Source organism: Cyclopterus lumpus, chromosome 24 (assembly GCF_009769545.1).
Source record: "Cyclopterus lumpus isolate fCycLum1 chromosome 24, fCycLum1.pri, whole genome shotgun sequence".
NCBI lineage: Eukaryota > Metazoa > Chordata > Actinopteri > Perciformes > Cyclopteridae > Cyclopterus > Cyclopterus lumpus.
Genome location: NC_046989.1, coordinates 21410317 through 21425495, shown reverse-complemented (window position 1 = coordinate 21425495; position 15179 = coordinate 21410317). Strand labels below are relative to the sequence as shown.

The 15179-nt window shown below is 44.4% G+C and overlaps 1 protein-coding gene across 1 annotated transcript in view; it reads left to right on the top strand.

Moving 5' to 3' along the window:
• ptchd4 (patched domain containing 4) overlaps positions 1-15179 on the top strand; it is a 76724-nt gene that overhangs the window by 33475 nt on the left and 28070 nt on the right. The window contains exon 2 of the mRNA XM_034527941.1: positions 4393-4888. Coding sequence (XP_034383832.1) covers positions 4393-4888 — 496 coding nt within the window. The remainder of the gene's footprint in view (positions 1-4392; positions 4889-15179) is intronic.

Sequence of the window (15179 nt, the reverse complement as noted above, 5' to 3'; positions counted from 1 at the left end):
TTTACTGAGAACTGAAGTCTGGTTAAACCATCCTGATTACTGAAGTCTGGTTCAACTATCCTGATTACTGACATCTGGTTCAACTGTCTGTGAACTGACGTCTGGTTCAAATATCTTGATTACTGACGTCTGGTTCAACTATCTGTGAACTGACGTCTGGTTCAAATATCTTGATTACTGACGTCTGGTTCAACTATCTTGTTAACTGAAGTCTGGTTCAATTATCCTGATTACTGAAGTCTGGTTCAACTATCCTGTTTACTGACATCTGGTATAATTATCCTGATTACTGAAGTCTGATTCAACTACCCTGTGAACTGAAGTCTTGTTCAACTATCCTGTGAACTGAAGTCTTGTTCAACTCACCTGATAACTGACTTCTGGTCAACTATCCTGTGAACTGAAGTCTCATTTCAACTATCCTGATTACTAAAGTCTGGTTCAACCATACTGATTACTGAAGTCTGGTTCAACTATCCTGATTACTGACATCTGGTTGAACTATCTGTGAACTGACCTCTCGTTCAAATATCCTGATTACTGAAGTCTGGTTTAACTATCTGTGAACTGACTTCTGGTTCAAATATCCTGATTATTGAAGTCTAGTTCAACTATCCTGATTACTGAAGTCTAGTTCAAATATCCTGATTACTGAAGTCTGGTTCACTTATCCTGAGAACTGACGTCTGGTTTGATTATCCTGAAAACTGATGTCTGGTTCAATTATCTTGATTACTGACATCTGGTTCAATTATCCTGATTACTGAATTCTGGTTCAACTATTCTGTGAACTGAAGTCTGGTTGAATTGTCCTGATTACTGACATATTATCCTGATTACTGAAGTATGATTCAACTACCCTGTGAACTGAAATCTGGTTCAATTATTCTAATTACTGAAGTCTAGTTCAACTATTCTGTGAACTGACGTCTGGTTCAATTATCCTGAAAACTGACGTCTGGTTCAATTATCTTGATTACTGACATCTGGTTCAATTATCCTGATTACTGAATTCTGGTTTAACTATGACCTGTGAACTGAAGTCTTGTTCAATTATCCTGTGAACTGAAGTCTGGTTCAATTATCCTGTGAACTGACGTCTGGTTCAACTATCCTGATTACTGGCGTCCGGTTCAACTATCCTGTGAACTGAAGTCTGGTTCAACTATCCTTATTACTGAAGTCTGATTCAACTTTCCTGATTACTGACGTCTGATTCAACTATCCTGTGAACTTATGTCTGGTACAATTATCCTGAGAACTGAAGTCTGGTTCAATTATCCAGAGAACTGACGTCCGGTTCAATTATCCTGATTTTTGAAGTCTGATTCAACTACCCTGTGAACTGAAGTCTGGTTCAACTATCCTGAATAATGAAGTCTGGTTCAATTATCCTGATTTTTGAAGTCTGATTCAACTACCCTGTGAACTGAAGTCTTGTTCAACTATCCTTATTACTGAAGTCTGGTTCAACATTCCTGATTACGAATGTCTGGTTCAATTATCCTGTGAACTGACGTCTGGTTCAACTATCCTGATTACTGACTTCTGGGTCAAATATCCTGAGAACTGACGTCCGGTTCAACTATCCTGATTACTGAAGTCTGGTTTAACTATCCTGATTACTGACGTCTGGTTCAACTATCCTGAGTACTGATGCCTGCTTCAACTATCCTGTGAACTTAAGTCTGGTTCAACTATCATGTGAACTGACGTCTGGTTCAACTATCCTGATTACTGAAGTCTGGTTGAACTATCCTGAGGACTGAATTCTGGTTCAACTATCCTGATTACTGAAGTCTGGTTCAACTATCCTGTGAACTGAAGTCTGGTTCAACTATCCTGTGAACTATTCTGATTACTGAAGTCTGGTTCAACTATCTTGTGAACTGAAGTCTGGTTCAACTATCCTGATTACTGACGTCTGGTTCAACTATCCTGTGAACTGAAGTCTGGTTCAACTATCCTGTGAACTATTCTGATTACTGAAGACTGGTTCAACTATCCTGATTACTGACATCTGGTTCAACTATCCTGTGAACTGATGTCTGGTTCAACTATCCTGATTAATGAAGTCTGGTTCAACTATCCTGTGAACTGAAGTCTGGTTCAACTATCCTGATTAATGAAGTCTGGTTCAACCATCCTGTGAACTGAAGTCTGGTTCTACTATCCTGATTACTGACGTCTGTATGAAGTATATACAGTACATACTACTTTTTATGAACGGTATTGGAGTTCCCCCAGAGGCTGTTCTTACACAAAACAACAAGTTTACTGTTTCCTTAGAAAACAGTAAAAGTATATTAACATTACATTTGTTAGCTGTAGGGATGATGTAGCCCTGAAGTCAGCCTCACACTGGTTCCCTCGACAAAAGGCCAATGGAATGTTTCGATTGGATTACTCAACAAAAAAAAGAAGTAGTGTGACAACTAAATGTTCATGATACCTTCACGTTTGGTTCAGCAAGATAAGTCTTCACAAATATATATTTTAATATTTTTGAATCAATTCACCACGTGTTGCACATTTAAATGCAAAATGATTTGCGTTTTTACAGACTTATTTTAAGTCAGTGTTACCCAGGCATCTAATCAAACTTGGTGCAAAAGAATTGCTCCCTCATGTCCTGGTTTTAAGGACATTAAGGACACACATACTCCTTGCTAAAGGGTGCCGAAATAACGACAATAGAAAACAAAGCTTGAGCATTTTCTTTTCTTCTTTCAAAAAAGCTCATCCGCGCAACAGTTTGCAGTTCCTGCCTTGATTGTGTCACGCCGTTCCCCGTTCGATGGTGCACATGTTTCAGCAACGCACGGCTCTGCCCCATCGGCTCGGTTTGGTCTACAGACGGGTGTCTACAGACGGGTGTCTACAGACCGGTGCGGTGCAACTGTTGGTGAAGTCGGTCCGGCAGATTGAGTTGAGCTTTGTGCAATTACACAAGTGAAATTAGAGCCGGAGATTTCCCTGCGATCACTGAGTGTTGACATTACACAAACACACTTGTACACTGTCGTGAAATGACGGATGCTGAAGCACAGAGTGGGAGGAGTATGAGAGTAATAATGCAGATATCCTGCCTGATACATATGATATATTAGAGGTAGTCAGTTACATAATACAGGATGCGTTGACTTGTCATCAATGATGTGACTTTATGGTGCGGTGTCCACCACCACTAATTCATCCTGCTGCCATCCATTTTGTTTATTTGTATGCCCCCCCCCCCCCCCCATAAAAAAATGCTATTTTGAGCTTAGCCACGATAAACAGTAGCTGCCTTTCTTCCAAGGGCTTTGAATGTATGTTACGTTTATGATAGCTCTTTATCCATTTACTCAGAAGTGCAGACAACTGCGAAAACCGCCGCACACACACTGCTTCTCCAGTCAGCTCATCCAGCCCACCTTCACCCCCAGATGAAGAGAGAGTTTGGGATATGAGTTCCGAGGTCCGGGTTTAGTTATTAGTTATTATTATTATTAGTTATTAGAATCATTTAGCATCTTAGATGATCACAAGCAAGTGGGCGCAGTAACCACAACCCGACCCTGTTGGTTTGTAGACTGACGTTTTGTCACCATCTTGTTTTTTGCAACCAGAAGTGACACGCGACGGTGGCGACAGTGAAAAGCTACAACCAAAGATACTTTTAGCTTACCAAAATGTTACAATTAACTTAAATGAACTGGAAAACAAAAACATGGACAATCATTTACTAAATGAACATCATTCTGTATTGAAGAAGACTTCAAACTAGAGATTGAGACCAAAAACTAATGTTTACAATGTTTACTGAGGGAATAAATCAAGAGAAGTAGAGTTATTTGATGTATATACTGTATATATATATATATATATATATATATATATATATATATATATGTGTGTGTATATATATATATATATATATATATATATATATATATATATATATATATATACATACAGTGCTACATCGGCTACCTAAATGAGAACGGTTGTGCCAGAAATAACCTCAGTTCTGTGTTTTTTCCTTTCAGACTTTTATTTCCCCCTCTGCTCAGCATAACTCTTATTGCATAATCACATAATCTCCAAACTCTTGCCACCTTGATCAATGTGTGATTGAATGAATTCAGTCCTATCAATGGAGCAGCACATCAAGCCTCAACAACCAGTTCTGTCCACAGCTGTCAGCCGAGTTGGAGTGGCACGCTAAATGAACCCTGAACCCAGAGGGCAGTTGCACAGTACATTGTACAGCTGGCTGCATCCCATCGCTGGTGTTCACGGCCAACCGACTCGTTTCCAGTCAAACGGTGTGAAGCATTTAAAATGTGTTGTTATGAAAACCTCCATCAGAGCTGATATATATATATATCTGTAAATCCCCATTTACAGGATGGCCGTGTGTCCTTCATCGGCCACCAACTGGGAGGCGTGTCCTTCTCGGCCAACAGCCGCGACCAGCAGGTCAAGTACGCCCGCGCCGTCCAGATCACCTACTACCTCCGCAACCACGGACCCGTGGTGCAGGATGCCATCGCCGAGCGCTGGGAGAATGAGTTCTGCGCGCTGGTCAGCCGGCTGTCAACAGCCGAGGTGCCCCACGCAACCGACCAGCTCCACGTCCAGTCGCTCACCTCCTTCAGCCTGTGGCGGGACTTCCACCAGACGGGCGTGTTGGCCAAGGGGGAGGTGCTGGTCAGCCTGGTGCTGGTGCTCCTGGCCGCCACCTTCTCCAGCTCCATGCGGGACTGCCTGAGGGGGAAGCCGTTCCTGGGCCTGCTGGGCGTGCTGACCATATGCATCGCCAACGTGACGGCGGCGGGGATCTTCTTTATATCGGACGGGAAGTTCAACTCCACACTCCTGGGGATCCCATTCTTTGCCATGGGTGAGTGTGAGCGCCGAGTTGTGACCGAGTTCGACTGTGTGTTGTGGTTGGTTAAGGGGCTTCTCGGGAGTCAACGTTCACATCGGGTTGATGCGATTAGCAGAATTGTGAAGGGCTTTTCCGGCACTTCATTGTCACTGTGGCAAAATGAAAAGAGTTCCATTTGTGTTTGTGTGGACCTTGCAGCAGCATCTGTGCTTCACAGTCTTTGGCCTGTTAATTGTGCACATTCTTTCTGTGATTTTCGCATTACGGACACATTCCATTCTTGTACAAGGTTCATTTCATTCAATTGTGGTGCAGGGGCCGGCAAACATGTTTTAAATGTTTGATCAGTGTGCCATAACAACAATTAAGGTGTACATCAGGTTTATTTATGAGGCAGCAGCAAAATTTAAACATCTATTGTATCTCAAATTATATTCCAACCATATCGAAGAAGAATAGTGCATATCAATAAAAACAAAATATAGTATTTATATATATATATATATATATATATATATATATATGAGAGCACTATACAAGAAGGCTGCCATCCTTGTGATCTGAGTTAAAATCAGATGCCACCCATCTTTATTATCAGCAATAAAGTTACCAAATTCTACAAGGTGGCAACAAATACTAGCCAATCAGAGGCAGAGTAGAGAGGTTCTTTGCTGAGTGTGGAAACAAAAAATCAATCCAACTATCGTAAATAGCAGCATGCATAACTGCCAAGGGTTGTGAAAGAGGTGGTGGACTTAGTAATAAATGCTATAGACCCATTTACAGCCAATGTCATAAAAAAGAAATATGGGTGTGCATGATGGAAGAAGTGGCGTTTTGCCCCACCCGTCTGACGAGATAACAATCAATTAATGGTTGGAAGAATTGATATTCCTGACCCCCTTCTGGTTAACTGGGTTCGTATTGGTCAACCATGTGAATACAAGATAACGACCTTCTGAACCCAGAACACACCGACACAGACCAGTTTTTGGTGATTCTTTTCTGTTTTAATGGGAGATTTGGGTTCAGATCTGCGTTTCTCATTCTCATTTATGGTAGGCATTAGTTAGTCTTACACCCCTGACTTACCAGCTATACAGTCGATGCATGGGCTGTTTGGGAAAGCAAACACAAGCTGCAAAAAGTGAATAAAATATACCATGTTGTATCAGTTTGCCCTATGAGAGCAACATGACAATGAGAACATAGCCTCTCATCTACATCAGTCGGCTAGCGTTATTTTTAATTATTTCTTTATGTCAACAAACCAATAAGTCCATTGTGCTTTACACAATTTAGAAAATGATATTCAACAGAATAATAAGATATTATTATTTTCCTTATCTCTTCCTCCTTTCCGGGCCCCTTCTTCAGACATCCTCTGTTCATTTAAACTACAGTATATCTTGAATTTCCTCACCGTGCGCTCCTAAGGTCACTGGTTCCCTGGGGGCCTTGGTGCAGCTCTGCTGCAGGCCGGCTGACATAACTGACGTTTAAGTAAAACTCGGGAACAGGAGGCTGGATACGCTCCTTGTGACCTAGAGGCAGAGGAGGAGAAGGAGGGGAGGTGAGATGAGGGGCCGGGTGGGGAGAGATGCCACAAAGGAGAGTCAAGGAGAAACGAGTGAGGAAGACAAAAACAAACATGTGTGATGTAAAGGAACTAACGGAGGGTGCAGAGGAAGAGGGAACGGAGACAGATACAGAGCCCTCTGAGGCAAATTTGTAATTTGTGATATTGGGCTATACAAAATAAACTGAGAGGGGAAGAGATAGAGGAGAGGGGGAGAGAGACAGAATGGGGGAGGAGGTGGGGGAGGGCACAGGAGATGGAGATGGAGAGGACTTGATTAAGGCTGTAATTTCATATGACAGAACCCCAGAGGCAGCAGATGTCAACTCTCCTCTTGGGAGGTCCTGACTGAGACACACCCCTATCACTATATCAAGGCCACATCAGGGCAGATGCTGAGGAGTGAAAGGGATACCATACCCAAGAAGTAATGGCAGTGTGGCGCCCCCTGCTGAGATGTAATCGGCAGGTTTAATGGAAATGATGTGTTGAAACGTTATTGTATGATTTTATTATGTACAGTGGGGCAAAAAAGTATTTAGTCAGCCACCAATTGTTCATGTTCTCCCACTCAAAAAGATGAGAGAGGCCTGTAATTTTCATCATAGGTATACCTCAACTATGAGAGACAAAATGAGAAGAAAAAATCCAGAAAATTTTAAAGAATTTATTAGCAAATTATGGTGGAAAATAAGTATTTGGTCAATAACAAAAGTTCATCTCAATACTTTGTTATATACCCTTTGTTGTCAATGACAGAGGTCAAACGTTTTCTGTAAGTCTTCACAAGCTTTTTACACACTGTTGCTGGTATTTTGGCCCATTGCTCCATGCAGATCTCCTCTAGAGCAGTGATGTTTTGGGGCTGTCACTGGGCAACACTGACTTTCAACTCCCTCCACAGATGTTCTATGGGGTTGAGATCTGGAGACTGGCTAGGCCACTCCAGGACCTTGAAATGCTTCTTACGAAGCCACTCCTTCGTTACCTGGGCGGTGTGTTTGGGATCATTGTCATGCTGAAAGACCCAGCCACGTTTCATCTTCAATGCTCTTGCTGATGGAAGGAGGTTTTTACTCAAAATCTCACGATACATGGCCCCATTCATTCTGTCCTTTACACGGATCAGTCGTCCTGGTCCCCTTGTAGAAAAACAGCCCCAAAGCATGATGTTTCCACCCCCATGCTTCACAGTAGGTAACCGGTGTTCTTTGGATGCAACTCGGCATTCTTTCTCCTCCAAACACGACAAGTTGAGTTTTTACCAAAAAGTTCTATTTTGGTTTCATCTGACCATATGACATTCTCCCAATCCTCTTCTGGATCATCCAAATGCTCCCTAGCAAACTTCAGAGGGGCCTGGACATGTACTGGCTTAAGCAGGGGGACATGTCTGGCACTGCAGGATTTGAGTCCCTGGCGGCGTAGTGTGTTACTGATGTTTGTTACTTTGGTCCCAGCTCTCTGCAGGTCATCCACTAGGTCCCCCCGTGTGGTTCTGGGATTTTTGTTCACTGTTCTTGTGATCATTTTGACCCCACGGGGTGAGATCTTGTGTGGAGCCCCAGATCGAGGGAGACTATCAGTGGTCTTGTATGTCTTCCATTTTCTAATAATTGCTCCCACAGTTGATTTCTTCACACCAAGCTGCTTACCTATTGCAGATTCAGTCTTCCCAGCCTGGTTCAGGTCTATAATTTTGTTTCTGGTGTCCTTTGACAGCTTTTTGGTCTTGGCCATAGTGGAGTTTAGAGTGACTGTTTGAGGGTGTGGATAGGTGTCCTTTATACTGATAACAAGTTCAAACAGGTGCCATTAATACAGGTAACAAGTAGAGGACAGAGGAGCCTCTTAAAGAAGAAGTTACAGGTCTGTGAGAGACAGAAATCTTGCTTGTTTGTAGTTGACCAAATACTTATTTTACAGAGGAATTTACCAATTAATTCATTAAAAATCCTACAATGTGATTTCCTGGATTCTTTCCCCCCATTCTGTCTCTCATCTTTTTAAGTGGGAGAACTTGCACAATTGGTGGCTGACTAAATACATTTTTGTTTACATCACATTAAATGGCGCCATATGAGGGAGTTGGTGTCCCCACAATGCAAGGTGGAAGTGAGTCATTGCAGTTTTCAGTAGGGATGAGTACGAGAAGTTTTTCCTGTGCCATCCTTGCAGCTACGAACAAACAATGTCTAAATCTATTCACATAGTCAACTAGTCTCACTGTTAACTCAGTATCAACACAGCCATCTCTGAGCGCTGCCAAGGCACCTCGCACAGAATGTCCAAAGACCAACTCATTTGGACCAAAGACTGTAATTTCTTGTTCGGCCTCTCTCGCAGCCAACATCAACCATGGAAGCTGCTCTTCCGAGTCTCTATCCAGCTCAGTGCAATGTGCACGTAGGAGAGAGTTAAGAGTCTGGTGGAACCTTTCCAAGGCTCTTTGGCTTTGGGCATGATAATGATCATGCCAATGATTAGTTCTGTTTAATGCGCAACAACTTGCCCAAACATATGGGATGAGAAATGAGACCCGTGGTAGCTATTAGGAATGTCAAATAAGGACAAAATGACAAAGCCTTTACCCACAGCCTTAGTTGTGGATGACCTCAACGGACAGGCAGCCAGGTACCTGCATACCTGCAAACTTGTCGCAAATTCGCAGTTTTTGAAATCAAAATATGTCATCCACGTGAATCGTGTAGATCCGAAGAGTTTTCGTTTGGGGGGGTGGGGGTCAACTGGCCGGCCATCTTCGCAATAAAACATCTTTGATGTGAGGTGTGGAGTCTTGGCCAATCAGCGTTAAGATGTCTACAGCCCTCTTCCCTCCAACTTTTCATCCTTTCACTCCAAGTTGAAGTTACTAAATCAGCAATGAACACTAGTTTTGAGGTAAGTCTTGTTTGCTAGGAACAATGTAAGATGCTGTTTAACTAACTTAACTTAAGTCTATTCAGAATGAAAGAGGACGCTATGTAGCGCAGCTTGATGCAGGGCTGAGATGCAAGTGGAGCTGGGCCTGGCTGAAGGTGGACGTCAAAACAGACGTGTAAGGAGTGCAGTACAGCTTCCCATTGTCCCAGTATTTCATAAAAATGTATACAGCAGGGTATGCTAAATGCAGCCTCTGCTCCAAGGAGATCAATTACAGTAAGAAGGGCTCACATGCCCTCTCTTCACACTGCCAGACAGAAATGCATCAGCAAAAGGTGTTAACTATAATGACCACAGCCAGTGTACTTCCAGTCCCAACAGTCACAAGGGCCCTGAAGGAACGAGAGAGAGTTAAGCTGCCTGTTCCTTCATTTCAGCAGATTGCAAATGCAGAGCTGTGTAAAGATTGGAAGCTTGCAGTTAAATCACAGCTGTGTCACCTTTTTCACCCCTTATGAGTTTGCAGGTATGACCTGGTGGTTTGACACATCACCTTCATCAAATACCAGATTTGGAACATGGCAACGGACCCACACAGTCCACAATAGGAGGTCACTGTAAATAGGCTGTAGTGGCGCAGGCTTGATCGTCTCATTTTCCCGATTGCTGGCAAACATGACAGGTTTTCATGTATGCAGACACATCCCTTTCAACTCGAGGGCCAACAGAAATATTTGAGGATGTTTAGGTATGTTTTCAGGACACCACTTTTCCCCACTTTGCATGTGCCACTTTAAAAACAAGGTAACGGAACTTAGTTGGCACCACCATCTGGAAAAAAACTGTTTTTCCACACAATCCTCACCCATGGGAGCCCATTTCCTGATTAGCAGCCAATTTACACCTTCAATAGGTGACGCTGGGCGCACAGCAACAGCTACCCCAGCTTTTACCAGCTCACAGTCAAGATCCTTCTTGTGCAAAGAAACAGGGCGAATCTCTAAGCCCATCCCTACAACTGGGAACACAGTCACCAGTGTCAGTCTCCTCAGACAAAGACAAAACATAGTCAACAATGTAGGAATCATAGGCACCTGTATCTCTCAATATTTAAATCGTGACTTTCACCTCACTTCCCACACGTGACACCAACCCCCCTCAAATGAAAGGAGCATCGGCTGCCAACGCATCCCGGACAAGCCCCTAATTTGTCATCACCTGGCTCCTGACAAATATGGAAAAAGGAAACAATGGATGATGGTGAATTAAAGGTATTTATTATGATCAAGTAAAGAAAGAGCTACAAATGTGAAGTCTGTCAGAGAGTAACATCAGTAATATGGACCAAACCAAGACATAACCGGGCAGACGCTGGCAGGGATGAGTCCAGGTGAGTGGGAGGACGTTCTTGATGTGCGATAGGATCATCCTCTCGAAGCACTTGGTGATGACTGGGGTCAGGGCGACTGGGCGGTACTCGTTGAGGCAGGTGACTGCAGACTTTTTCGGGACAGGGACAATGGTGGTGGCTTTAAGGCAGGTGGGGACGCAGCTTGTTGCAGGGAGAGGTTGAAGATGTTAGTGAACACCCCTGTCAGCTGGTTGGCACAGGTCTTCAGTGTGCGACCACACTTTGTCTGGTCCCGCTGCTTTGGTGATGTTGATCCTCCTTACAGCAGACCTCACCTGGTGGTGCTGGAGGAAGACTGTCTGCTCCTCGGGCTGGGTCTTTTTCTCAGCTGTTGCTCCACCGTGCTGTCTATCAAAGCGGGCAAAAAAGCGGTTCAGGGTGTTGGGGCGGTCCCTTTCCTGACTGATCTGTGTGGTGCTGCTCTTGTAGTCAGTCAAGGTTTTAATTCCCCTCCACCTGCTCTGGAGGTCGTTATTCTCAAAATGTCTCTCGATGCATTGTTTGTATCTGCGCTTGGCCTTCCTGATGCCCTTCTTCAGGTCCTTTCACGCACTTTTGTAGGCCGGTATGTCACCAGACCTGAAAGCGGCATCTCTTGCTCCAAGCAGTAGCCGCATGTTTTTGTCCAGCCAGGGTTTTTGATTTAGAAAAACTTTGAAGGTTTTGGTGGTCATCACTGTCTCAGTGCAGAAGTGTAGGTAGTCCAGGACAGCTGAGGTGTACTCCTCCAGGTTAGTTCCCTGTGCAAACACTTCCCAGTCCGTGCTTTCAAAGCAGTCCTGGAGAAGTGAAGCAGCACCCTCGCTGCATACTTGGAATGGTTTTATCGGCTGGTCTTGTTTTGCGAATTATTGGTTTATATGATGGAGTCATTATCAGAAAGAGGTGGTCTGATAAGCCGAGGTGTGGAGATGGTGCAGCTTTGTATTCTCCCGAGATGTTGGTGTACACCTGGTCCAAAATATTCTTGTCTCTGGTGGGGAAACTCACATTTCTTGGGCAGCACTGTCTTTAGTTCTGCGTAGTTGAAGTCTCCCGCTACAATCACAGCTCCCTCAGGATGGGCGTTTAGCTGGTTGCTAACAGCGCTGTGTAGCTCCTCCAGAGCTAGCTTCGCGTTAGCATGTGGTGGGATGTAAACGGCTGTGATCAGGAAAGCAGAAAGTTCCCGTGGCAAATAGAACGGTCAGCATTTCACAGCCAGGTATTCTAAGTCCGGGGAGCAGTGTTTCCCAATAATGTCCGTAGCTGTACACCAGTCGTTGTTAACATATGCACACACCTCCTCCTCTGCTCTTACCGGAGTCTGCAGTCCTGTCTCCTCGGTAAACCGTCCCACTAGCTCGATAGCTTAGTTGGGAACGGTACTGTCCAGCCAAGTCTCCGTGATTACCATCACACAGCTGCTCATGTTGTGCGATGTAATCCTTAGCCTCATTTCGTCCATCTTGTTGATGAGTTACCGCGAGTTCGCCAGAAAAAGACTCGGAAGAGTTGGTCGGTTGAGGTTAGCTCGTAGGCTAGCCTGCATGCCGCTCCTCTTGCCCTGCGTTTGTTTCCTTTGCCACCTCTTGCGGCGCCTCCTGGGAGGGACGAAGACAACGTCCCCGGGTCCTCCCAGTCACAGGATCTCCGGTGGAATAGAGTCAAATAGTCGAAGCTTGGGTGTTTATACGATTGCTCTAAATCATGTGAAGGATGACGGCTAACCTTTTCCTGATGAAGGAAACACTAGATAGTAACACTTATCATGGAGCAATAGGTGTCATGTGTAAAGAATCAACAGCATTACAAAGTTACATAAACACATTACATGAATATGACAGAAATGTATAAATAATTAGTAGTAGTCATGGATTTCCTCTTAAGAAAATGTGCATTCTTCTGGTCCCTGGATGTGTTTTCCGCTGGTGAGGAGACGCCACATCTCAAGCATGTCTCTCCTTCCTCTGGTTCTTTCAATCTGCTTCTCGTTCTCTCCATCTCCTGTGGTAGAGAAAAAGAGGTTGCATCAAGTCAATGTGACACCCAACTCGCTATTAATCAATCAAAGAATAAAAAACATTTATTTAAATTTTGACTTTAACATTGTAATAGGACTCTGAGAAAACAGGGCTTGGAATGCACAGTGGCAAGGACTGAAGGGACATCAGTGTGTCACTTGGGTGGCTTTATTAGGACAGTTCTCCAGCTCAATATTTGCGGTTCATGGCACGACAAACTGGTATGACAAGAAGGAAAGCTCCACCCTACTCTGGGCTTTTCTGACCTTTGGTTCACTTTGAATGCTCGGGGACCACTCCCATCTCTCCCAGGAAGGAGAAGGATGGCTTCTAGACTGTCTTTGTGTCCAGGCCCACCAGTATCATGCAGGGTGCAAGGAGTGCAAACTAGGGATTGCAAGGGTAGTGGCATGAATAATAATTAATCACATAATCAGGAACTCCACAGTAAAAAATAATAAAGGAAATATGTTTATTCTCCCTCTTGCCAAGAGTTAGATGAGAACATTAATACCCCTATTATACCTGTTTGTTCGATATGAAGCTGCAGTCAGCACTGTTAGCTTAGCTTAGCATAAAGACTGGAAATTGGGAGGGGGGGGCTAACAAAAGAAAGTCGATAAGCATATTTTCCCAAAACTGTGGAACTAATCAGTAAACACGACTTGTGCTAAAGCTGAAGATTTCTGCCCTCAAAATGTTCCACTGCATTCCACTCCAAAAAAAGCTCAATGTTGAATCTAACAAAGAAATGTAAAAACAAACAGAATCCAAACTCTCATGAAGCTAAAATACTTCAGAGCAGAAGAATAAGAAAAGTTTGTCTCAGAATAATTCAGAACTGTTATGGTTTGTCTCTGACCCCAAGCGCACGACAACAGCAAGGTTTAGTTCCAGCCGAACACACGGCGTAGTTTATTGAGCACAACAAGTCACTTAGAAAAGAAACACAAAAAACTCAAAGTGTCCCCTTAGTCCACGGGTGATCGAACATCAAACCCCAAAAAATCCAAGAAAATACTCCACACAAAAAAGTCAGCAAAGACACAAGGGAAAGTTCAGTGACGACACAAGGAGGAAAGTCCACGGACATCATGGCACGAACTCGCAACGTCAACACAGACAGTCCTGATCTTTATCCCCCCGAATACAACGAGCTGACGAGCTGCAGCCGTGGGACGAGCTGAGTGGCTTCAGGTGTGAGTTGGAGCGCCCCTGGCTTGTCCCCGCCTCCAAGCCCGTAGCTCCCTGGCAGCGCGCTCTGAGGTACCGGGTGTCACTGTGTGAACGGGCTGAGGAGGGAGTCCGGCTGGCTGAGTCCTGACAAGAACCCATGAATGAGAGACGTGAGCAAAGGGGTTCTTCCTTGATGATGTATCCAGACGAGTGAAGCCTGATGTGATGAAGACAAAGTGGGCGTGGTGAGGACCAGGCCGACTCTCCCTCCTGCCCTTCTTCTCTTTTTTCCATCCATCTGTCCATTTGGGACAATATCAAGAGTGGAAAAACCAGCTTTCCTGCTCTCTGCCTTAGAAATAGGGAGCTTCTGTTTTGTTTTTTTGTGGCGTGTGTGTGGGGGGTAGGTGGGAGGGTGTGTGTGTGTGTGTGTGTGTGTGTGTGTAAGGGGGGGAGGGGGGGGTAGTGTTCAGGACTGTAACTGGGTGGTTAGCTGGTCAGTGCAATGGATTTCGTTAGTGTGCTGGGCAGCATGTTTTTATGGTCCCTCCAGCCTGCAGCCCCGGGGTCTGGAAATGTCGATGAGAAACAAACAACTGTAAGTGACGTAAGTAAACGTTTGAGTCAACATTTTGTTTTCCATCGACAGAGAACTCACCGGCGGCTGCTCCTGACTTCGTCCCGTTGGGTCTTCCTGCTCCATCAGTCTGTCAAAGAGACAGAAAGAAAAGGTTAAATAGGGGCGTGGTTCGTGTAAATAGGGTAGATATGAAGCTGTCGGGTAGCGTAGCTTAGCATAAGTTTTACGCGTGGTATGTGGTTCTCCATATCAAACTCTCAAAGTGACGTCTTGCGCTAACACAGGAAAGCAACAGGCGGGGAATAAACCAACAATGTGTTTGTGTTTTTTGTCATTGCCGTGACGACCGTTTCCTCGTGCTGCTCCTGTAATCAGGTGTGTTCCCTCAAGTCGAGGAAGGCGGCACATCAGAGAGAGTTTACAGTGTCAAGCTGGGACTCTCTCTCACTGGGTGGCATGCTCCACACCCGGCCTTAAGATGAAGCGCTACCATTCGTAGCTTTGAGTAGGTTAGTCAGCAGGTGGTTTTGGCCCTTTGTGTCACCTTTGGTTCCTCTGAGCTCCTGCTCTCGATACTGAGTCAGCCAACGCCTCCAACTGCGTTACAGCATATTATATGTATTTTTTAACCTGCACCTGCAAATGAGTCTCTGCTTTAAGTGTCATTACTC